The 27,257-nt window shown below is 30.1% G+C and overlaps 1 protein-coding gene across 3 annotated transcripts in view; it reads left to right on the top strand.

Annotated features, from left to right (window-relative positions):
• Ncam2 (neural cell adhesion molecule 2) overlaps positions 1 to 27,257 on the top strand; it is a 484,565-nt gene that overhangs the window by 427,080 nt on the left and 30,228 nt on the right. For 2 of the 3 annotated variants that reach the window (XM_058574574.1, XM_058574576.1), the window contains 3 exons: positions 7,049 to 7,168; positions 10,287 to 10,408; positions 18,984 to 19,164. In XM_058574574.1, the coding sequence (XP_058430557.1) occupies positions 7,049 to 7,168; positions 10,287 to 10,408; positions 18,984 to 19,164 (423 nt within the window). Of the gene's footprint in view, positions 1 to 7,048; positions 7,169 to 10,286; positions 10,409 to 18,983; positions 19,165 to 25,314; positions 25,956 to 27,257 lie in introns of those variants that run through there. The other variant, XM_058574575.1, reaches the window with a different exon arrangement.

Genomic DNA, 27,257 nt, shown 5'->3' with positions numbered 1-27,257 from the left:
TGTTTTTTTTTTTTTTTTTTTTTGGCAGATTAAAAAAAATCTTTACTGAATTAATATTTTACACATAAAGTGCATAGACTACATGAAGGCTGGCAACAATATTTACATACAATTCATATTTTCATATGATCTTTATAATAAAAAGCTTCTCAAAGATAGCCAAATGCAATGATAGAATATGATCAATAAGTCAGAAAAAGTGATGCATATAGTTTATTAGGAAATTTAATAACTAAAAGTATGTTCAGATCTTTTTAGGCACAAAAGAAAAGGGATATTGTATTACAAATGCCTAACTTAAATCTGCCCATCTGCCAAAGTAAAAATCGATTTATTGCAGAAAAAGGGTTTCATGGTATATGAGTGAAAAGTCATTTTCGAGTTGTAATCAATCATCCATAAATGTCCTAAGAACTTTTAAGAACCTACTGTTTTAGACTATGAAAGGAAATGTAATCAACTATATACTGCATACATACTGGATCTTAAAAAAAAAAATTATCAATTGAACTCTTCCTGGTTAAACAATGTTATATACCTTAAAAGTATTCCATTTGAAATGGAAAAAAAATTCTCTCAACATATATGATTTTTATAAAACATATTTGGTTTGATTAAAGTGTTTTCAAGTCATACTTTTCATATAGGTGAAGTTTGCATATTTCAGCTAGAGCCATTTCACTTCAAGAAGTAATATGTACCTTGTGTAAAAATGTCACCTTAGTTAAAACTCAGTTGTTAAATTTTTTATTTTACACATACTTGTGATGGAAAATAACATTAAAACAGTACAATAAGAAAGTACTGGATATTTAGAAGTGCTAACCTGTGATTTTATTGTCATCGGCAATTTTTAAAATAAAACCTCACAAAAATAACACAATTATTAATTTATTTCTATTATTTATTAACATATACTTATATAATTTATTTATAATGGAGGATACATCTATAAAGGATATTTATATCCAGGTGTATCTCATACAATATTATATGACTCATACAAGTCTTGAAAGCACTTTTAAAATGAAGGATCATATTCTTATGAATAAAACTATTGGAAATTTGAAATACACTCTAATTTGTACAAATGTGAAAATTTAAATTTCTAATGTAAATGAAAAAACATTGAACGGAGATAATTACATACATAAAATCTTAAAAGAAATCTTAAGACACTTTCTATATCAATGGATTATTCCTGTAGTCATTTTTTTCATGTGTAACTGGAATAAAAATATTAAAAAATTCAACACTATGGATAGAAGCAAAAAAAAAGTGCTTTCTTATTATTTAAGCCTGTTCCAATTTCTTGCAGGAGGAAACATTTCCTTCCAATTTAATAAAATTAAAAATTGTATTGCCTTGTTTTTATTTGAGCAAAGACTGAATCCTCCCTGGGAAATTTACTTCCCTCAGTTTTCTGATCTGTCTGATATTTCTAGCAATTGTAATTTTGAATGATCCAGTTAAGCTTTGTGATTTCTTATAGCTCAGAATTATTCCATAGTGTTCCTGTTTGGCAATAGAAACAGTCCCATTTCAGGTGAGTGATATAGCAGTTTGACCTTGACGGAAACCTTATCTGCTTACATTGAATGGCACAAAAACCCCATGGAGTGATCCAGGATTTAAGACCTGAAGAATAGGAATAAGTTTAATATCACGTTAGAATTTGACTCTGCCTAATTAGTTAACACATAAGTAATTTCTTATGCTCTAAAGTTTGTACATGAATGTTTCTTAGCCTCTGCTTAATTTCACAAAGGGAAGATATTTATAACATATTATCTAAACAAATTTTGATTAGCTCCCTGTTATAAAGTCCAAATTCCATATACAGAATATAATTTCTTTTTTTTTTCTCTCTCAGCATCATTTCCATGCTTATAAAAACACTGTAAGGGTTTATTTTTTTCTGTCATTTCCCCAAATAAATATCATTTATTTATTATACATTTTGCATTTATACCCAAAGGATATTTATGAAACTCACTAATATTTAAATCAAAGAAAAACATTAAATTAATTAGGAAAACCAGCTGCTTTGTAGAGTTCATCCCTGTGCCATAACAATGAAATCTAGTTGACTGTTTATAAATTTCAGAAGAATTGCACTATGATTTCTAAATCATGCTAGCTTAATATAGCTATAATGTGTATTAATTTACAAAATTTGACCATACAGAACTTTTACTATTTTATAATCTAGTTCTACTTCCACCTAAATTCTTAGTTTGAATTTCTAATAAATTATAGGGAAAGTACCCACCCTACACCTCAGTTTATAGTTCCATTGTTCTATTGTATGGTCACATTTAAGGGGAAAAAATGTGTTCCATTAACAAGCTTGGTAATTTGAGGCAAGATTCTATTATAGAGTACACAGCCTTTTGTATTTCAAGTGGTGGTTTGCTTTCAAGCCCTAGCTTGAACATGTTCAGAAACCCTGTGTTTGGTAATATGCCAGTAAATTATGGATGATTTATGTATGTATCCTCTTATTTAAGAAAGTCAAAGCAAATTACAGTTCCAGGTTGGCCTCCCTGGAATTTTTTCCTGTCTTCTCTTTAATTTAGTCCATTTATGGTGTTCTTTCTATTTCATACAATGATCTTTATTTTCACAGAATGTTAATAAGCCTCATATAAGGGCTATTATACCAAAACCTTTAAATTCAGAACTCAACACCGAACTGACGTCTTGTACATGATCTTTGTAAAACTTGCATCAAGAGGTTTACTTTCAAACCTTTTCCCTATAATTTTGAAGATCATCTATACGCCCTCCCCTCATTCAGCTTAAGGTTAAGTGTTTTAGCCCACTGTTATAACAGGTTAACCTTTATTTTTACCCTCTTTGCTCCTCTCCCCTGCCAAGTACTTTGCTGTGAAACTTAGTAACAGGGAAACCTTGATATGCAGAATAGAAGGTGAAGAAACAATCAAATTCACTCTGATCTGATCATAATGTAAATAAAAAAGTAGTTTCCCTTGGAAGCCCTCATGGGACACTCTAGACTTGTCATAGCCCCTATGAAATGTTTGAAAAAGGAGAATGCTGACCAGCCGGCCAGAAAGAACTTTTGCCTGTAATAAGCAGATAACTCAAGTAAAATGTGAAAAAAAAAATTGAGGGGTGGGTGTTATTATTGTTAAAGGAAGTACAAACTTGATTTTCCTCTGATTAAATATGTTCTGATACTTTAATGGATCTGTTATTTTCTATTTTTAGCCTACAACTAGTATGTGATCTCCATACTTCTGATTTATGAGGAATTTTGTTTGCAGTTAAAATTGTGTGCTTCAAATTCTGTTGTTTTCTAGTTGAATTGCTTTCAGGGTGAATCACTGAGTATGAACATTTCTGATTGCCCTGATTGATGTAGCTATGAAACAATATACTGCATGCCTTTGCAATGATGATCACAGCTACAACTGTACATTACAGAAATCTGGAGAAACATGAAATATTGATGTTGTTAGCAACAGTAAACTCTCATATATTCTTATGTAGCAAATACTCTAATACTCTGTAGATTATCCATGTAAATGGTGATTAATATTTTAAGTGAATATTACTGGAAGCATATTTAGCAGTTATAGTTTTTAGTCATCAGACATATAGTAAAAACATGAATCACTTTGGAGCTACATATGATTTTGTATTATCTCACAGACAGCAGATAATATTCCCATTTTCATAGGTAAAGGATGCATGGTGGTGGTTTTTGCACCAACTATAAATCATTTTATCTATATCTTTTTTAAATTTGGTTTTATGCCTTTGTTCATGACATTTAATATGAAAGTCTATTTAAAAATTGATAGGCCAACTTGGCTATAAGACTTGCTTGGATCCAGTCAATGATGAGACCAGGCCCAAAACTCCATGACTTCTTTTAGAAGTCATGCATCATACTGCTGTGTCTTACTTTAGAAGTCATTGCAGTCAGAGTTCCTGGAGTCTTCTCACCTAATGTGCCCATGCTACATCAAGTCATGCTTCCCTGGGGGAAAGAAGTGTATCATTGAATACTGACAGCACTATGATGTCAGACTGTTTATCCACAAGAATACTTTTTGCTTTATGCCTTGAAGAATAAACACATTCTTATAAAATCTGTCTTTGAAGAACAGCAGATGTTATTCCCCTTGCTTTTAATTTTACTTATGCTTATTACCAATTAAATTGACAAAATAAGATTAACTTTTTAAAAAATGTTTTCTAATTAGTTATACACGACAATAGAATGCATTTCGACACATACACAAATGAAGTATAACTTCTCATTCTTCTGTTTGTACGTGATGTGGAATTACACCGATTGTGTAGTCACATGTGCACATAAGGTAATAATGTCCAGTTCATTCTACTATCCTTCCTACCCCTATATTCCTCCCCTTCTTTCACTCCTCTCTGTCAAATCCAAAGTATCTCTATTCTTCCCTAGCCCTGGCCCCATTGTGAATTAGCATCTGTGTATCAGCGAAAACATTCAGCCTTGGTTTGGTGGGGATTGTCTTATTTTACTTAGCATGATATTGTTGAGCCCCATCCATTTACCTGCAAATACTATATTTCATCCTTCTTTATGGCTGACTGATATTTCACTGTGTGTATATATACCATATTTTCTTTATCCATTCACCTGTTGAAGGGCACCTATTTGGCTCCATAGTGTGGCTATTGTAAGTTGAGCTGCTATAAGCATTGATAGGGCTGTATCACTGTCATATGCCAATTTAAAGTCTTTGGGGTATAAACAGAGGAGTGGGATAGCACTGTTACTTGTGAATTCTTGGTTATGCTGGCTTTGAGTAGAAGCTTTCCCAATAATGTCAGAATTACAACTTCTTAGCATTTAAGATACAAATCTAATTTAGATTCTTTCTTGTTTTCCATAATCTACATAACAAGATCCATGCAAGCAATCATCTTCTCTACATTGTAACTACATTTTTTTTTCTGGAGCTCATATTATATATAAATTGATTCCTGATCATGAACTGGATTTGCCTTTCCTGAAAAATCTAATAGGAATCATTGTGTTCAAGCCATTATTTTCCCATTTATCCTTTCAGCTTCCCACCAATCAAATGTCTGTGCCAATCAGTTTTCCCTAATTTCTTTCCCTTCAATATGACATTTTGTGTTATAATCTGAGGCTTAACAGGTGATTCACTCTCTCAAGAGCAATTTTGATTTCCTGGTAAGTTAAAGAAATAGAGATATACAGACCTGAATTTTTCAGTTGGAAATTTATTCTTTCTGCCAATTTTAAAACATCTCTATGTGATTACATAAAATCTGGTTAAAATTAGAAGAAACTATTTGAAATATTTTCACCACAAATTAATGGTAAGTATTTGAGGATATAAACATGGTTTTCTTTATTGAATATTAAACAGTGTATATATGTGTCAAAATAAAATATGGTGCCCCTAAAATATGCATATTGTTTCAATAAAACAAATTAAGAATTAAAAATCAGTTCTGGTTGATATATAGACTCCACTCTTAAGTAATATTTATCTGGAGTTCCATAATTTACATATTTAATTTTGTATTTTAGGTGAAGAAAAGATCTCTACAGTACATTCAACAAATTATTTTTCTTTTATAGAGCTTAATGAATAATTCAGTGAAGATGTAGTAATTACCAATATGAAAAACTAAACAGACACAATGATAAGGAATATTTGGGGAAAGAACTGAAGTACCAAAACAAATTTATTAAGTCTCCTCAGACATTGTGGAAAATGTCATCTAGTGAATATATATGACAATGTAATCATCTGAAAAATGTATTATTACTTTGGTATTTTGTTAAATGTCAATCATTTTTCACCCACAGTTTAAAAACTCAATAGCATTGAAAATATGGTTCTGATTACTTATATAATTCTATATTTTATTTTGTGATTGATTATATCTTCTCTTATGAATTGATCATTTGACTTGTTTCTATTGTAAAGCAGACATGATTTCTTTTTGATTGTCATTAAGACATGTCCATTTACACTCATAAAATTATTGCTCTTTATCCAAAGAGACTAAAGATAAAGACATCTATGTAAGTTTATAAATTTCATCAGAGAACTTATGAAGGTATAATATTTTGAAATCCACACTTGCATTCAACATTATCAAATCACCTTTACTTCATTGTATCTTTTCAGGTTCTTCCTTTTTGTCATGTTGAATCCGGGACTGGTAGGGTAGTTTACCAGATATATATATATATATATATATATATTAATCTGTTGCAATAAAAACATGATCTCTTCCATTTGACCCATAACCTTTCCAGTTTTATTTTTCTTCATACATTCATACATTTGGGCACATACATTTTGTTTCTGACTGCAGGGAAAAAATCACTATAACTTTTTTTCTCATAACTATTCTGTTTTGAGAAGAAATTCAGAGGAAAGATACTGTGAGAATGAGGAAAGAATACTTTAAACTAGTATTAAAAGTAGTTTGATTTCATTTGAGATTCTAAAATAAATGATCCACTTTTACTGTGTATTTGATTTTGTGACACTTCTTTAACATAACGGAAGCACCTCACATCAGTAGCCAGGACTCTATATGTTGAATTGCATGTCTCTATTAAATTCTATAGAAATAATTGACTTAGAATCCTAATCCTACTTTCCATCTCTTATGGGATACATACAGAAAAGATTATTTATTTACAACATTCCCATTTCTTGGACAATATAAAAATGAGAGAATATATTTTATTTTATATTATCTAAGAATATGTATCGCAAAAAGGAACTTAAAAGTTTTTTTTTTTCTTTGAATGTTATTATTTGGGATCAGAAGGCTAAAATAGAAGTGAAGAGGAAAATTTTATAGATTATTATTTTCTAATGTGACCATCCTTTTTTTTTTCAGGTAGTTCACAGAAATATTCACAGTGAAATTATATATTCAACATTGTAACAAGCTAATCTGTTTTCCTTATTGAAACACATTAAACCTAGGTATATATTCATATATTTATATGTATTTTTTTTTTCTTTTTTTCTTTCAGCAATGGTTGTTTTGAGCAACCTGGAACCAAATACAACTTATGAAATCAGGGTTGCAGCTGTAAATGGAAAAGGGCAAGGAGACTACAGTAAAATAGAAATCTTCCAAACATTGCCAGTTCGTAAGTAATCATCTATGTTTTGCTCTGTATTGCCCTTTTCTTCATTTGCAATTTTAGTGGAATCTTTAAATACAGGAATATGTTATAACACTTTGGGAAAATAAATCATGCCTCTGTTAAAGTGATTTCTAAAAATAGTGGCATCTTTGTGTTATTAATATAACTTTGCTTTAAAGGTAGGCAAAAAAGGAAAGGAGCAGTGAAATACATAGCCTAAAATTTGCTATCAGGAGATTTTCTATACACCAGCTAATTAATTGGATTTTAGAATTCAAACTTTATGATGTGAGATAGTGGAAAATGTTTATTTAACATAACCAATATTCTGTTCTTTTGTTGAGGCATGACTGTTCCCTTTATCCCTTAAGTGACACAAAAAAGGAAACATTCAGTTAATCAGTTACAAAAGTGACTACAAGAGAAAACAAACTGTGTAACCTTTTCTTTATAACTATGCTGTTCTGAGGTATTTAGTTTATGTGAAGTTATATGAGAAACCATAATGAATATGGCAGAAGACTTATAAAATAAGTGCATATAACCACCTACCAGATACACACATTAGCCAAATTGGCCTAAATAAATTCTTACCTTAATTTTGACCAAGAAGTTTCTATTGATTCTCATAAAATTTGTCAGACAAATTTCCTTCCCTCCATTTCCACTGCCATTTTCTTTTTAGTAGCTCATTTTTTTTTTTTACCAAAATGACTCCCAGAACATATGTCTCTATGCCTAATCCTACCTCTTATCTGATCCATATACAGTCTTCTTAAAATTTTCAACCATACCTTCACCTTCCTACCTTCCCACTTTTCCGCCAGACACAGCTTTGCCTGGCCCCTGCCTCACCTATCCTCCACTGCTGCCTCAAAGCCCTCTCTATATGGAGGTTGAAGAAGAGAAAGGATGTTTCCTTTCTCTATAAAACTCCGCAGTCTGTTTTGATTTCTTTACTTCTGGTGAAACCTAGGGTCACTCTAAATCAGTTCACAATGAAGACATGATCTCTTCCATTCAATTCTGGATGATCTCTCCAATTTTACAATTGGACACATATCTCTCCCAAATACCATGAATAATTTAAAAGGTGTATTTAGCTGCTTCTCAGGATTTTTTGAAGTTCAAATGAAAAAAAAAAATAAATGAAAAGTACTTAATATGCCAAAGCTATATATATATATATATATATATATATATATATACACACATATATATATATATATATATATATAGTTACTGATTATTATTGGTATTATTACTTTTGCATAAACATTCTATTGTACTCAAAAACAAAAACTATTAGTTCAGTATGTTTAACTCCAGTAGAACCAATATTACATTTGTTCTGAATTTTATTTTTCAAAGGAAATATCAACTGAAATGAAATAACAATTTGATTTATTGAAATCAACAGTGGATCTATTTAACAGTTAAATGTATGCATCAGTATTTAAAATATATTTGTAAAGCATTTACTTCTGAAAATATAGTTTCTGCTTCATAACTATTTCAAATATTATTATTAAAATTATTATAGTAATGCTATTAAATGAATTTGTAGTATACAACATGGAAATTCTCAGTTCTGATTTAGAAATTATATGAAACCACCTGAGATTTATAATTCATTTTAAATACTTTGGTTTCCCCTGATTACTAAATACTTTTAATGAATTATTGCACTCTTCTTTACAGAAGTTACAATTCACTTAGCCAAAATACTATTCTATTTCTTGCATACAAATTATGTTGGATCCTTACACCTATATGCTAATTTAATTAACTTTTTGGAAATTTAGTCTACAATTCCTTGATTCTATTCCAATATAGCTATAACATGTGGATCTATTTTTCTACTTATTTTCTTATCTATATGCCAACACATCTCATTGTCATATTGCTTTAGTGACCTACTTTTTTGTTTTTGTTTATTTATTTATTTGGTCCTGGGGATTGAACATGGGGGCACTGAAACGCTTCTTAGACCTTTGTATTTTATTTTATTTATTTTGAAGCAGAGTGTTGCTAAGTTGCTAGTTGCTTAGTGTCTCACAAAGTTGCTGAGGCTGGTATTAAACTTGCTATACTCCTGTCTTAGCCTCCCAAGTTGCTGGATTACAGGTCTGAGCCACCATGCCCAGCTGTGACCTAACCATTTCTAAAAGAATTTACTTACTTACTAAAGTTTATAAATACCACATTATAAATAAAGGTAACTTGCTGAGAAAACAAAACTAATCAAACAGAACCAAGTTTCTGCAGATCAGCAGCATGCAATCCTCTTCACATTTTGTGCTTATTTGTCTGCCTTGACATTCCTCTGGGTGAACAGGTTAAAGACAGTGTTCTGAAACACAGAAAACTAAAGTTTGTGTTTTATCCTTAGTTTTACCCTTTCTGTAACCACACTCATAGCCATAACGATATCCTTAGAGAACTGTAGGAAACAGAGATAGATGCCAGAGCATGCCAAGCATATCAAATCAGGGACACAGAGCAGAGAGTCCCCATTCCAAGTCACCAAGCAGTAATGGTATCCTTCCTTAGAAAAGTTTTACACATAAGTGAATCCTTGTTTTATTCAAAATTTATTAGCATCTCTATTATGTCAAGTGTACACAAAGAATAGTATCAAAGGCAAATATATGACGAAACTAAAAATAGTACAATACTGAAAAAAAAAAACAGTCCAAAGAATTGGAAATTACAAACTGTTAGAATTTACATCTATGAAACACAATGCTGATGAAAGCAGGCAACAAATTTTGCAATGTAAATTTACATTAATAAGTTACTTAGGATTATATGTTATTTATAAGAATAGAAATAAAGTTTTACATTTGAATAATCAATACTGTCCTCAAGCATTTGCACATCAATATAAATAATATGTCTCACCACAATTTTGGCATGATACTTCCAGATTTCTGAGTGTTGAAGATTCTCAGATAAGTAAATCAGACCTGAGGTCACATCATAACAAAGAGCAAATATCAAGTGTAGAATCCAGGAAAATATATATTTGATAATATGACCATGTTCCTCTTATTAAAATGCAGTTTCTCTAGGTATGTGGCATGTGTGCAAATGAAGAAATGTTGTATTGCGTATCTAGGTGAACCAAGTCCTCCATCCATACACGGACAGCCAAGCAGTGGGAAGAGTTTTAAACTCAGTATCACCAAACAGGATGATGGAGGGGCCCCTATTTTGGAATACATAGTGAAATATAGAAGTGTAAGTACCTTATTTATTATTATTTTGTATCAGATGTTTCAAATTCTACTGACACTGAGTCACACTATGTTAATAGATCTGGAAAATGTATATTCAATCCTGATATTCATTATTATAAATTATTATTTTCCCCCTTTGGTGAAATGTAAAAATGGAGCTTCAAAATTATCTCTTGGATTGCATATTCTAATTTCTTGGTGTGAAATATTAATTGGCAACATGTCAGAAAGAACATACCATTTGTCTTATTTTTCTGACAAGTTTCACAGTGAATTTTAACTTTCCATTACACTTGATATTAGTAACTTTGGGCAATGTCCTCTTGTTCATTATTTATACTTTGGGTAGAATTATTAGCAAATCACACCTCAGAATAAGTTATTATAATCAAATAATTAGATTACTTTGTCCTTAATATTTAGCAAAGAATGAGCACAATAAACTTTAGGAAACAGGATTCATTTTCTGAAATTTAGTTAGCTGTAGTTAATAAATGAAGTCCAGAGCTTCACGAGTACTGTTGACAGACATGGGGGAAGCGTGACATTTGCTGGCTATGGAGTGCTGAGAAACAAGTGTCCCCATGGACTTTACCTCTTTAGCTGAAAATGATACCAAAAACCATTTAAACCTTTTCCATAAGTAACATTGATTGTGTCTGCTATAAATGGGTTATAAAGTGTGCTTCTTAATAGCATGTGGAAAAATATAAATATTTTCCTACAATCCACAATATTCTAAATTATAATATTGCTCTTCTACATTTAAACACCTAGGTTTGGAAAAGTGATAAAAGGGGAATTTGATTGTGAATGCCTTGCTTCCATGTTTATTTTTACATTTCATTTCAGTCTTTTCAATTTAATATTAATATTCCCTTCACAAGACAATTCTTTGGTCCACATTTCCTGCTGACAGTGATGGGCAGCCATGAGTATGTTGCTTACTCTGCTGTGCAGGCTTCATTCCTTGACAACAAGACAGCTCTGAAAGCACTATTGGTCTCTCAGGGGTGTGAGAGTGTCTTGCTACTTAGGCCAAGTCCCTTGAACATTCTCTTTTGTTCATCTGGAAGTTATATGGAAGGCAGAGATTCTCTCTCAAAGGCACATTGGCTTGCATTAAATTCATGAATTGTACTGGAACAAGAGGCCTTCCATGCAGGTTATAGCCAACCTACAATTACACCTAGAAGAACTGATGGTATAATATATAGGTATATTCTGACAATGTGTAAAGAACTCCAGTCACATCCACTAGAGAACATTAAATTGTAGTAACTAGGGCTGGAGTTGTAGCTCAGTGGTAGAGCGCTTGCCTCACACACGTGAGGCCCTGGGTTTGATCCTCAGCACCACATAAAAATAAACAAAGATGTTGTGTCCATCTACAATAATAATATTTTTTAAAAAGGCAATAACTAGTTGTGAGGATATGTCATATATTTTATGTATATAATTTTTATTTAAAATTAAAGCTATATTTGATTATCTTTTCTAATAAGTTGATAGTAGTAAATAGCACAAATTCAGTGAAACCAGACTTGTTGATTTCAATTGAAGATAGAAAATATTTATTATTTTACACTGTACCTTTTCTTTAATTCTTTTATTAGTGCCTTTTATTAAGAAATCAGGCATAATTTACAAATGCTGTGATGTTTTTCTGTTGGATTAACTTTTTTCATCTTTGTTCACATTTCCAGTTATCTAAAAGTATACTTCAGAAACTAAGAATACTACAGCACACAGTATGCATCGTTCTCCATTTAATACAAATTCAATAAATGTTATTACATATTTACCCCAAAACTTAAGGGATATCTTATTCCTGGAAAGTGGATTTTATGTACATTTTACTCTTCAAGTTGATATAGACTGTTTATTTGATATAATGTACATTTGGGTTTCAGACAATAGAAAACGTAATTAATTGAAGATATTAAATTAAATTAAGATGACGGGTTTTTTTTTGGAATTAAATAAGTATATTTGTTAGATAATGCAGAGTTAGGATAGTAGCTTAGAAATATGATCAGGAATCCAAGCTATTTTTGTTCATACTCTTTTATTCTTACTATATTCTTAGGATTATATCCTAAGAATATAGAGGATGTTCCTAAAAAGGTAGCTTTAGTACATATTCACAATGTGAAGAGACTTGAAACAACAAAAGAAGGGATAAGCCAGTTAGCTGAATCTGTCTCCTGTTTTAGCAATATAGTGAATCTTTTAGTAAAATACCACCAAGCAAATGAAAATTTTTTCTTATCATATAGAAATCTATCTTATGGCCTTTTAGTGTTACTAATGTGAGGATTGAGCTGTTAATGTGATCATTTTTATCATTTTAATGCTCGTCACTGGTAATGCGTATCTGAAAGGCACAGTAGTGGCATTTTGGGAAGTTTCATTTTGAGGATCTGAAGCTCTATCAACCAAGGCAGAATATTTCACATCACTGCCTCCCATTCACTGCACTGCTGGCAGTAGCCCCAGGCAATTTGCTACTCAGATTTGTAGCCAGTTATAGTCACAAAATGTCAATAATGACATTTCAGACATTCAGAAATATGTGGTGTGTGTGTGTATGAGTATATGTATATATGTATATAAATATAGTTTATTTTAAAACAAATTAATATTTAAATTGACTTTGCACTTATTTGATTTCTTTAAATGTGGGTTACAATTTAGCTTTTCTGAAAAGGTTGTATGAAACACATCTAGATCCAAATAATTACATTGTTAATCATAATGAGATTAGCAAAGTAAGAAAGATGCAAGTTTACATAATGGTTATCAACAAATTTTAACTTTCACATAGTTGATATGACAGAGTTAACTTGATATGGATGAGCCTTAGCTTAAAATTTAACAGTTACCAATTTTATCTTAAGTAAATGTCTATCTTCCAATAATATTTTTCTTACTATTTATCCAACAATTTTGTTTACCCCCCCCAATATTTGTTCCTACCCAGTTCCTTCTTTCCTGTTCCCCTCCTCTTCATTGCCAATTTCCACCCTTTCAAATTCCAAAAAATACTGAAGTCTCAGTTTTCAATATTATAATGGAAATGATTTATTGCATTAATTTAAAAATGACTAAATTAACTGATAATCTATTACTATATTACTTGTCCCTGAGCCACTAGCACTTTAATAGTGAATATTGTTTTAATAACAGAATTTTTGGCACCTATAAAAAGTTTTGAAAAGGTAATTTTTTATGTTGTTTTGCCTTACAAGAAAAGTATTGCTCACTCTTGGAGATGTTGTATTTTATAATCAATCAAATATAAATGATAATTTTTTACATTTTTTAAGGACAAACTGAAACAGAAAATTTGGGTGACTTGGTGAAGAGAAGGTGCAGATCACAGAAGATAAGACTATACAAACTTAACACAGTTTGCAGGCATAGTATCCACATAAACATCTGCCTGTGAAATTACATCAACACCTCAACCACCACCTCATTTAACCTCAGCTGCTCAGGTCCTGTGCTTCCAAATACAGCCGTTCTGGAACACTTTCCTCTTAGCATATTGTTTAGTAGTATGCCTTCCACTTCAATGTGTTAAACTATTCTACATACTCTTATATTTTGTCCCTCCCTTTTCTACCTCTCTCATCTACAAGTTTCTTGCTTTGAAGGTCCCATTCAAGGTACTATGATTAAATAAGAAGTTATATTAACATGATTAAGTAAATAGCTAATCTCATAAAGGGACAATTTTATTCACATTTTTCTTGACATTTAAAAATGTGGGTTTTTTTTCAAGAACATTTGGCACTAAGTGTTTAAAATGGCGTTTGACTTGATATTCTTCCTTGCATTGAAATGATTTACTTGAGCATCTGTTCCTTTAGTATGTTCTAAACCACTTCATCTGTTAGTTTCTAAACCCTCATGAATTTCATAGTGAGCAAAGTCCAATTTAATAATGTGAAAAATGATTGAGAGATAAGAAATTCAATTTTTAATTAGATAACCTCTATGGAAAAAAATCAGATAGAGAATCTGGAAAATAATTAACACCCCTAAGATTTTCACAAAATTTCTTCTTTCAGATCCATTTTAGACAAGAGTATGTTTTGTATTCTGAGAAATATAACAGAGACAATATGCCCCTTATATGATTCTTGATTTCTAGTACACACTAAGTATAAGCACTTAATATGCTAAGGGAAAAACACTGGACTTCCCATTTACAAATACAGATAGATAGTATGTAAATTCCTGTAGATTGTGAATCAGGAAGCACATGTTTTCCTATGTTACCCTGAAATAGAGCACATGGGTTCATTCACTCACACATCAAGACAACAGAATTTGTTAGAATAGAACTAGAATAATAAAATCTGAATGAGATGTCTCTCTGGATCCTTCATGAAAATTAACACCTCTAACTATAGAGTAGTAAGATTAAATCTTGGATTTAAAGATTGGAGGTAAAGACAAGGGTATTAACCAAATGAAGTATTCAGAATAATGCAGAAATTGTTTTTAAGTACAGAATATTCACATCTATTTTGTACTTGAACTGTCAATATAACTCCACATAATTTAATAAATTAATTAAAACTCCATGAGTTTTTCACAATTTTTCTTCTAATTTGATGATAGCTATGGGATCATAACCACCACTTAGTGTGGGCACATTAAATAGTTTTCTTGAGCTAAGAAAGGCTCAGGAAAATTGGTAAGTGAAAATCAATTGTGAGGAATGTGCCTTAGGGACCAACAACAATGGTTATAACATATGTTTTTATGTCTTAATTGACCTTCTTAAGTCATTTGGAGTCTGGGAGGTTGTATAATATCTCAATTGGAACAGAAAGAAGAGATAAGTTTTAAAAGGGCATTAAAATGATAAATAATAAAGTTGAGCTTTTGTTGAGTGAACTTCTTAGTTAATAAGATTTTAATGTGCACATTGAAATATATTTAAAGCTATTGGCCTCGGTTTTGAAATATTTTTAAACATGAATAACTTTGAGCATTAAAAAGTATGAAGTGCTTTAGTGGAATTCTTTGTTGTAAAAGAAGGGGATGGTTTTGTTCATGTTTGTATTGATAGTGTAAAACAAAGTATTTGTTGTCAGAAGGAACACATGCATCAGTGAATCAATCAATTCATGTTATGCAATTATATATAGTCTTATAATAGATTCATAAATATGAGAAATGATGAATGCAAAAAGAAGTTTAAAAATCAGTTGTGAAGAAGATTCTTTGCTATGTGCAAGTTTTTAATGGATGTGAGAACACAGAATATAATGACCAGAAAAAAAATTAGATTTTTATTCCCTTGAGTAGTAAGTGGGTGATAAAGGTTTACAGACATATTAAACAGGAATTATCTTTCAAAATTTTACCAAATTTCAGGACATGGAACAAAGGCAATTTGAGTTACTTATCATAATGAAAAAAAAATAAATAACAATTTAAAAGGTTTGTGCTAAAATTGTCCAAACACTAATGTTCCCAAATCTCATGAGAAATTATGTTTCATAAATATTTTTATTTTCATATAAATATATGCTTATATATAATACATTTGTATTTAAATATTTATGTATATGTGAGTTATCCTAATTGCTAAATCACCTGTCTTATAGTCACAGTAGCAATCTGAATTTGCAGAATCCTGTATCCTTTTACAAAGTCATACAAATATCAACTGAACCATGCTGCCAGGAAATCCAGAAAATGCTTTATGTCCATAGAAAATTGGAAATCATACATCAAAAGAATCAGAAGAACCTAAAATTAGTCTACTTATAATGAGTTCATCTTCTCTATTGTCCTTTAATTTTATAATTATTCAGTTTTTATTAATGATTTGTTTGACTGTACATGCCACGAAACCACGTAAAGCAAGTTAATGGACTTCTGCTTGTTCTGAATAAACACAATGAGGAAGCTTCTACAAATTAAAAAATGTTATGACTCCTTCTACCTTTCCTCTGACCCCCTACCTATATGGAGGATAGCACATCTCTCTCTATGATATTATAACTTCATAATTACTACTAAGAAGTGTCCAATTCACATATGGCCCTGCTATCTATTTTCTGACAAAGAGGATTGCTTAATAAGAGCTATATCAAAGTAAAATGACCATTTTTTTTCAGTAGCTGCCCTTCAACATGTAATTGGCTTATTAATAATAGCCCCATTCAGCAAATCATCTCATTAACTTACCTAAGGGGAACGTTTTGCAACTAGTTATCTTAAATTGTTCCCTGGGAATTTTCTGTAAATTAGGCACTCTACAAATGCCTAATTGAGATTTTCATGCCTAGGGGAGTATTTGGTAACACCCACTTTAATTTTTTTCCTATTCCCTAGGAATAGCAATTAAGGGATTGAAATACCTCATTGTCTAATGTTGAATGGAAAATGAAATTGATTTATATTGAAGAAATATTAGAACTCCCTTTGGTTCCTTTTACCATCAGTCTAAAATAATTGAGAGGATTTAAATTTACCATGTTAAGGGCTTCAACAATTAAGAGTTAAATGACTGTTTAATCAGAGGAGACTACCTGTGTGTCTTGTACTTGTCAAGAAGTTTCATCTCAAATGCTCAAGTCTCAGAAATTATATTTTTGGAGGGTTATTTGAAGGACATGAAACCTATCCATTTCTCTGCAGAATAAATGTTATCCTTGGGTAATACAGATCTGCTATTGATTTATTTTCTGACTCACCCAAATCTATACTTAAATCCAAAACAAAATTTGATTACGCAGATTCTCACAGATTACAAAAAGCTTTATAATTACAAAGAATATACAGAAAATATTGGGGTAATGCCAAAGCCACAGGGGCATGAACAGCTCTGCTGCCTTGGGTGGCCCTTGTCTTTATAGTCCTTAGTAACTTTTAATTTACTTGAAAAAAAATTAGTCTACAGTGTCTTTTATATCCCCTAGTGGTTATGAATCTTTATAAGATATAAAATCATTGTTTTTATGCACTATAAAGGACTCACACCTTTGTTATTAGATTAGGAAAAAATGAAAAGAAAATGGCACCTGGGTTTATTTTTCTAGTAAGAGTGACATTATGTTCTTAGGAGACCTGTCTGATTCCTGACTCTATTACATCTCCCTGTCAAGAATTCCCTTGCTTGATTATTCAGAGAATTTGTAGCTTTCTTCTGTGTTGGTTTATAAACACTAAGATAAGTATATTTTACACTTCTTGTTCACTATTGTGTTCATGGCATCATCAACCATAAAGGTTGAATATGGAGGAAATTCCAAAGAACTGACTCTGATAAATTTAAAATGAAAATATTTTTTACAATTTTAAAAACTTGAGTCAACTGGTTAAGTATTTGTAATTAGACTGAAAACAGTCCTTAAGATCATCAATCTTTCTAGTAAATACCTTTCTAAATATTTACACTCTAATTTACCAATTTTTATGTAGTAGTATAAAATTGATTTGAACATTAACTTGGAATTTGCTGTAATTTGAAAATAAAAAAGTATCAAAGTTTCACCTTACATGAATTTGATGTAATAAGAACATTCCATGGAAAATTCCAATAAAAATTGGACTATGCCATGAGCATTGCCAGTTGCTGATTTGGTATATAGTTATTATGAAAAGAGGTGATTTATTAATATTGGCTACCATTTTTAATAGTTTTGATTCTTAAGGTCATAGAATACCCAGTTTACTAGGTTTTTCTCATTTTTCTATGAAGAAATATGATTGAGCCAGCTGCTGAAACCACTTCTGTTATAAATGAGAAGGGAACGAAATGGGAAGATTAAGGAAACTGCCTGGTTTTCATCTTTAATATGTGGTATAACACAATGATCACATTCTTGTGACTCTATTAAAATTGATAAAATTATATTGATATACCAGTTTGTTTTTCTGTGTTAATTGTAGTAGTCATGTTATTTTTTTTATATTTGTGAAAATAAGTAGCAATTCAAATAGTGTATAATCTAAAACTCTTATTTTAGAAAATGAATCAAATAGAACTATGTATACATTTCTTTAAAAATAGAAATAACTTTATTTAATTTTTTTATGCTAATTGTTTCTTCTAAGCTGTCTCATTCTGAGTGATAAAATATCATAGCATTAAGAAAACAGTGGTAATATAATCTGTAATGATATCCAGACTTTAATTTCAAGACTCCTCTCCCCAAAGTTTAATAGTCTCTAGCAAATATTTTAAGGATCACATAAGATTTTTTTGTATATATTTTGTTTCATATGTCCAGTTCACAGTAGTCTTAATAATCATCCAAGTGAACTAAAACTCAACTAATATATACAAACTTAAAGTAAAAATAATGTCAATGAATGAAAAACTACTGGATTATCAAACATTAATTATAAAATTATTACTTGGGTACTATAGGCATAACATTTTATGTAGATAGGTGATAAAAATAATACTAACTTCATTGAAATAGCAACTTCATATATCCATCTGCATAAGGAAATGTGTCCACTTGTTTCATATTAAAATTAATTGTTTTAAAAAATCACAATTTTATTAATATTTACAAAATATACTTTTATTTCCTTCACAGAAAGATAAGGAAGACCAGTGGCTAGAGAAGAAAGTGCAGGGAAATAAAGATCACATTATTTTGGAGCATCTACAGTGGACAATGGGATATGAAGTTCAAATTACAGCTGCCAACAGATTAGGATATTCTGAACCGACAGTTTATGAGTTCAGCATGCCACCAAAGCCCAACATTATTAAAGGTAAGCAAAACCTTATCTTTTCTTAATGCAAGTATGATATCATCGTTTTATGACCCATCTTGTTTTTCTCAATAAACAAAATATGATTTTATAAATGACAATATAAATTCTAGGTTCTTATCATTCTTATTATGACACATCACATTCACGTGGTTTTAATTACTCTTGTCATGGGATGTTGGCTATTTTGTTTCACAGATTTAGCAATTGAATGAAGAGGAGAAAAATGAGCATAGGGGGAAGGTGGAGGGTGAGAATGAATGAAGAAAATCAATATGAAAAATTTCTGTTGATTTCAAAAAAGAAAAAAAATACAGCTTTTCTAAGAAAAATCTCTCTTCTCTTTCAATCTTGTGAGAGATTGAAAATTCCAAACATAAAGATGAGCTCACCTCTCCCTGTCCAATGAGGTTGATTTTAGAAATGTAAAATGTCACACAGCAATGCAAAAATAGTCACAAATATAACACAAAGATATATAGCTAGACTTTGAAGGTGGTGGATTCTGCCTTTGAGAGGTAGTAGTGCTTACATCCATCTTTACATACTATATTTTATTTCTATTATCAAAGTCCACAGGAAGAATATTAAAATTCTTTTCAGTTACATACTATAGAGGCCGTGTTACAAGAATATATCCTGCTTCAAAATAAAATTTAAGTTTTAGTTGACATATTGACCATACATTAAAAATTTTCTCTTAATTATCACATTTAACATTAAATTTTATGGAACCTGTGTATGTGGGTGTGCCTGTATGTCTAATCTCTTTATGTATACATATAAATATGACAGCAGCATATTAATTCATGAAATCATGGTTTATTTATGTCTAATTATCATAGAGTACCACCATTAGTCCATAATTGTTTGAAAATAGAATATGAGTAAAACTTGTCAGTATAGTCATATTATTTATTCTTCTTCTAATTTCAAATCAACTTTAATCTCATTTTTCATAAATTTATTATATCATACATCAGGTTTATAAAATTTAAAATAGTTTTATACAATTAACATTTTGATTAAAAGTAATTATTGTTGATTATAAGGTTTAAAAATAATTGACACTGGATTTAAAAATAATTGCTAATATTAATAAATGCTAAAAATCATAATATGAAATTGGAAACTGAGAGGCCTCTAGAAATAATGCAGATATATTATGATGACAATTTCTTTTTAATTTACAGAGGATTTCTGCATTCATTGTCTCAGTTCTTTCTTATTGATGAGTTAGACAAGGAAGAGATACTCATTTTACAAATAAGATTTTAAGAGGTTAAATGATCTGTTTATGCTAAAGGCTACTTTAGGTCCTATGACAAATTTAATGGCCTTATGATATGATATACCTAAATAACAGTGGTTGAATGTGATATCATTTATCCACATATTTTCCTTCATGACTTTTAAATATAATAACTGTCTCTACAATTTAAATGCATTATGTTTGTAATAATGGTACTCTATGTATCAGGATATAAAAGTCTCTTTCAAGCAAAGTCAGTGTATCCAAAGGAGGCTGGCAATAGTGTATTCCTTCCTCCTGAGTGTTTAACTTAGTTAATACTTGGAGGAAATTATCAATTTTTATTATCAGGTATCAAAATACAATTACATAGAAGAAATTAGTTCTAATATTTTTTGGCACAGTAGAATGGCTATAGTCCATAACAATTTATTATATATTTTATAGAGAACTATAACAGAGAATTTTGAATGTTCCCTACACAAAGAAAGGACAATTGTTTTGGAGATAGAAAAGTTACTTACACTGGTAGATTATCCTACATTGTATACATGTATCTGCATATTACACAGTACTACATTATATATACCAAAATTATATAGTAAATGAAAATTGGTATTCTATGAACTTGGGTAAATTTTAATAACAATTTATAGATAAAACACAAAAAAACTGATTTTTGACATCTTATTGTTAACAAACCTAGAATCCCTGCTATTTTTATAAGAAACTATTGAAAAAAAAAGCCACTTACAGGTATAAGTGATATAGATCCTGCATATATATGCATGTAGATATGTACATATATACATATGTCATATATATGCATATGAATGGCCAGGATGAATTGTGATGTATTAACTCTAAAAACATGATTTGTATCAGTTTGAGAAACTTGTGGGGCAAGACTTCATAGACAAGACCTAGGAGAAGAATGCACATAATTATGGTTTATTTACTTCTGGCTCTGCCCTGTCAAAATCCATTCACTTATTCATTGCAGTTAGTTCATTAAGTCCTGTTTTGTGACAAGTGCTGAGATGAATACAAAGGATTAATTTATGAGAAGAATACGACTTTTTCCTGGCATCAAAATGTTCACACACTAGAAGAGAAGACAGATATTCCATCATAACTTAGAATATGAATGAATGCTCACAACTACTAGATGTGCCCATGTAGTGTCTGCCATGAGAGCATTTGGCAAGTGTATTGAATTTTGTGATAGAGTTAGGATTAAGCAGGGTTGTCTCCTCAAAAAAGTTTTTTTTTTTTTTTTCCCTAAATGAAACTTAAGAATGAACCTTTCAGAGGATGTATGGTATAAGAAGAAATCTATGATCATGAAAATACTTGATCTCCTTCAACAATTAGAAAAAGTATATTTGAGAAAGTATGTGGAGTTTAGTTATTGAAAAGAGATCTATATTTCAAATGAATACAAGGATTTCTAAAATTCGTGTAAATAAGTTTAATACAAATCCTAAGTAATTTTAAGTAGTGAAGTTATATAAATTGATAGGCATTATAAAGTACTCTTATTCATATGAGTAAATGCAAGTGATGGAAGAACAGTAATGCTTAAAGAAAGGTGAATACATTTCAGACACATTATAGAGGAAGACTAACACTGCCTCCTTAATAGATTGGATAATGATGATTTTAAGTTTTCTTGCTTCAGCAACTGAAGTTCTGTTGATGTCATCCCTTAAGTGAAGAACTGGATAGGAGGAACAATCTTGAATGAGGACCAACCATAAGACCAGTTTAGTATTAACTTTGAAACATAAAATAATTGATTTGAGGTGTCCGGTATAGAGATAAGATAGCTGTCTTGGAACCACAGTGTGAGGCTGTGAGTCTTACCAAGTGAAAGGTATATGAAACATGGGTGCAGATAAACCCACTCAACAAACAGAGCCTAAGCTCTGAAGAAGGATTGCTGTCTATTCACTCATTGATATTTTCTCAACACAAGAGGGTGACTAGTACAGTATAGATATTCAAGGAATGCTTCTGAGTGACTTACGTAGAAGGTCAAGAACTAAGTCCCAAGGAACTGTAATACTGGAAGACGAAAATACTCCACTGCTAAAGATAATAAAATGTTATAGAGTTATTGGGGTAAAAAAAAAGAGTATAGAGTCTTGGTTGTGAAGGCAGGGAATAATTTTTTTCTCAAGACACATACACAAAAAGTGTCATATGTCAAATGCTGCTCACAGGATCTCAACCAAAGAGATATGAAGTTTCCTTGCTGCGTGCAGCTTTGCTAAAGAGGTTTAGTGAGAAAGTAGTGAGAAAGTAGTAAGTTGAGGATGGATGTGAGATTAAAAGATTTAGATACCTTGTTTACTTGATGCTTTCAAGAAGTTGAAGATGAGCAGCAGAAAACAAAAGAGCCAGCATTAGAAAGGCTGATGACAGAGTGTGGTTCATGTCTGATGAAATCATTCATGTAGTCAAGGGAAGTCACATGTGCACATAGATAAAGAAATCCTAGAAGCTAGCAGATGGAATCTATCCTCTCTAAACCATGCCATGATAAAACCTCCATACAACCTATTGGAAAAGGGGAAAATAAAATATTTTATTTATAATAATGCAAAAATATTATTGAATTTACTAACAGAATCCACTGGTTGTAAAGGCCTCACGAGAAGACATCCAACACATGTCCTAATAGATGCAGAATTGTTCAATTTAGATGTAGTTTCCTTAAGGCAACTGTTGAGTCCATGCTAGGGAAGTTGGAGCCTTTAAATCAACAGAATACTATAGAGTTAATATTATATATTTGTATAATATGAAAAATGATCTCCATATGTTTTAATTAAAGCTACTCTGATAATCATGTGGTTTGTTTTTTTTTCCATTTTTAAATAAAATATATGTTTAACTCCTATCTTAAATTAGTTATCTATGGTAAACAGCAGATCTTCTATCTTTTCATTTAAATTGGAAAAAATAAAAGTTAGTTTGATTTTAAATTGTTTCTATATAGCATGCATTTTATACCATCCAAATGAGTTTTATTCATATCTTAAATTTAAAAAGCCATTAGTTATATGCGTTTACACATATTTAACTTCTTTTAAACAATAGGCTGAATCTAGAATACATTAATTTGTTGGATTAAAGTACCATTTTTGAGGTCTGCTCACATTCACTTATAAATTATACATTCTATTAAAAATGTTTTTATCCATGTGTACGTATTAATGGTTACATTTTCCCTTTGTCTTTATTTTTAATTTTAAAATTATTTTATCATTGTAAATATATTTACATTTTTACTTCTTATTTAATATGTATATATTTTAAAATGTGTGTCTTCATTAACATAGAAATAGAGCATGTAAAATAAATCATGTGGTCTTTTGTAAAATTCACATAGCATAACTATTTTATTGTATTTTATAAATACTGAAAATATTGGGTGGTTATGGCAAATTATTAGACAAATGATTGCGAATTTATCTGTGAAACTAGACATTGACAAAATGGCATCTATTTATTAGTTTTACAATTTCAATGACTAAAAGTTCTATTAAATTGCTAGCTTGGACTTAATTTAATACTTTAAGGAATTCTCAGAGATAAATTTATTTTGATATAATGTCCCATCATTTCTATTGGGTTACAATGTTTGATATTGTTTGTATTTAACCAAGAAAAGCCCTTAGTACCTTTTAGTAACTGCTTCCTTCTACTCTTGCTGTTATTGAGAAGATGTGTAATTTAGACTATTCATATAATTTGGGGACAGTTCAGTTCATACATTATCAATTTCTGTTGGTAAAATAATTCTATCATCTGGAGACATGTGATAAATACATACTAGTTCTTCAAAATTGACAAGCTAAAAAAGAAATTACATGAATTACCACTAAGAAGTCAATTGCTAACAAATATTGCTAATTGGTATTTTTATGGACTTTCTAGTTGTACTTCTAATGAACTATAAAGTAAAATAATTTTGGTGACCTTCAATATTTCAAAACAACACTAATCTTTCATGAGTGAATAACTCATATCTTTATATGAAATTTACATTTTAGTATAAAATAAAGACATTAGCAATATTGAAATTAAAATCTGATTAACCATGGAGAAATTTATTTTAACTCTCTAGAATTGTCCATCAAGAATTGATACCACACCCACAATAATATTTCATTGCTTTAATACATAGTGAAAAAATAAGTTTATAAATTACTTTCATGCCATTGATTTCAAAATTATTGTAGAAGAGGTTCAATGATATTTATTCACAATATGCACATGATTAATTAAATGAATTCTCCTATATTCTATTTTTTTTACAAATAAATATTCATTATGTGAATTGGTAATTTTCACTTATATTTTTTGGTAATTAATATATTATTTAAATGTAACTGAAATTATTTAATATGCATTCTAAGAAATTGTGGTTGAAAAGTCACCTCAAATCTTGCAGAATATATTAGTTCCTACTTAGGACAGCGCTGTGAATTTTCCCATAGCAGAGGAAATAACTTAGTAACTTGTCCCTTATAATTCGTATTTTCAACTTATAAATGCGAGTTTACACTTAAAGAATCAATGATAGAATTAGTGTCTGGATAACCTGAAATAGACCTTACTGATATTAACCCCATCTTCGTTTTTAATAGGTTACAACAATTTAGAAACGTTTTATAAACAATTTAATCATTTTCTTCTCATATCAAAGTTATTTAATCTTAGTAGTTGTTGATGGCTATGTGTTAATGTTGCATTAATTATTTTCTCTTTTTTTTCTTTCCTACTGTCATATTTTTCTTTTCCTTTATTTTCATATTTGTAACTTTATTCCTTTTTTCTTAATTATTTTTATTCTTTTTCTACCTTCAAACACAATCTTCATCATGCAGATAAATGCTGTGAAGCGAATAAAGGTGAAAATGGAAGCCAGTCATGGCAGCTGAATGCTGCTGGGTTTTCTTTCATTATAGCCATAAGTTTGTCTTGCATATTTTAATGTTGTTGTTATGTTATATGATGTCTCCTTTTGTGCCCTTCAAAGTAAAAACAAAATAGTACTAACAAGCTTAATCTAAAAAAAATAAAAGATTTTCTAAACTCCTCTTAATCTTGCACGTATGTTAACACAGGAGCAATTAGATCTTCTCCTCTTACCCAAATTGTTAACATTTTGTGAGGGTAATTTATCAGAAAGCATTGAAGGAAATTCAAACAGAATTGTTTCTTCTAGTACCAATTTCATGGAATAATATGCATTATACTAAAGATCTCTTTGATTTCTAAAGTTGACCTTGCTAAGTATCATGTCACTTGTATTTAGAACTTAAACTGTATGTGTTGTATCTAGTCTTCTTTCATTTGATTACTTTGCAAATGCAACTTAATATCCATGGCCATAATCATATAAGTCATAATTTGATTGATATAATTGTGAATCATTTCTATTGATGTTTGTTATTGTTAAATTTAAACTTCTAACTAAATGAACATTTCTAAAATTTCATAGTGTCCACCATTTATACAAAACATAGACATGGTATCTTATCATATATGTATCTTTACTTTGTAAATATTTTCTCTTTATTGATATAAAATATGGAAGGAATGAATATGAATAGGGCTTCTTTTTAAAATTTAATACAAATTAATTTTTTCATTAAGTGAAAATATTTCTTTGTAATTGCCCCAGAGTAAATACATTAAGTTTGAATATGTTTAAAAGGATGACCTCGATTCAATGGATTCAGATTATATGTTCAGCCAGTATGAAATTCTTCTGTTCTAACAACATGTGTAGTTAGTTATTGCATTTCCCTGGACACCTGGGAGTCAGTGGGTGTCCTTGTAATATTTCAGTCACTGTTTTCAAGAAGATGGTGATACTAGATTTTAATTTTAAAGTGGAACTCAATTTAAGTAAGTACCATAACATTTTCATTTTAGTGTTTTCATAATTTTAAAATGAGAGTGGTGTTTATCTTTTTACTTGCAACTCCATCATAGCAAATTATTTTTACTACTTATTTAGGCGAATTAGAAGCAACAGAATTTACATATTTGTGTCAAAGAGACTATAACTTACTTGATGTATCAAATGATTGGGATCTGGCCTTGAAATTCATTTATCAAGGGCAGTATTTTTAACACAAATATATTCTCCCTGGTTTCAAATATATATACGCATTTTTATTTTCTGCCCCAAAGGATTTCCAATTCATGCAGAAAGGAAATCTAACCATTTTCTGAGACGTTTTGTTTCAAATAACTACAGCTTATGTTCTGTTGACCAGATAACTACTTATAATTACATCATATTTCCTGATATTTGAGATTATAGAATATATGTTCATTATTAATGTGTATAAAATGTTGCAAAAGAAAGGAATTTTAATAAAACTTGCAGGATTTTTTCCTTATTCATTATAATCTAACTTGAACTTTCAATAACTTACAAATATTTTCATGAGAAAGATCTTGAAAAGTCACATGGAAATTATTTTGAATTAGGATTACAAAATATTATTTTTGAAGTACATGGAATATGCACCTAATAATTTAAGACAAGATGATTTATTTTGAAATTTGACATTTTGCAATCAAGGTCACCAATAGTGACACACACAAAGAAAATTCAAGGTCAGATTTGCATAGAAATGCACTGTAACATTTACAGTTTGGAAAAGAACATTAAATAATTTTTAAAAAATGTTATCTTAGAATAATTTATTAAGGGGTATGTGCATGTAGAATTTTTGAAGATCAAAGAATATATCTTTTTAAATTCAGACATAAATAAACAATTTGTCCTTTGGAGAAATGTATAGTTTAGGTG

Source organism: Marmota monax, unplaced genomic scaffold, assembly GCF_021218885.2.
Source record: "Marmota monax isolate L192 unplaced genomic scaffold, Marmota_monax_Labrador192_F-V1.1 WCK01_AAM20220418_F8-fsc00016, whole genome shotgun sequence".
NCBI lineage: Eukaryota > Metazoa > Chordata > Mammalia > Rodentia > Sciuridae > Marmota > Marmota monax.
The sequence above is the reverse complement of the archived record's forward strand: the minus strand, read 5'-3'. Positions and strand labels throughout refer to the sequence as shown.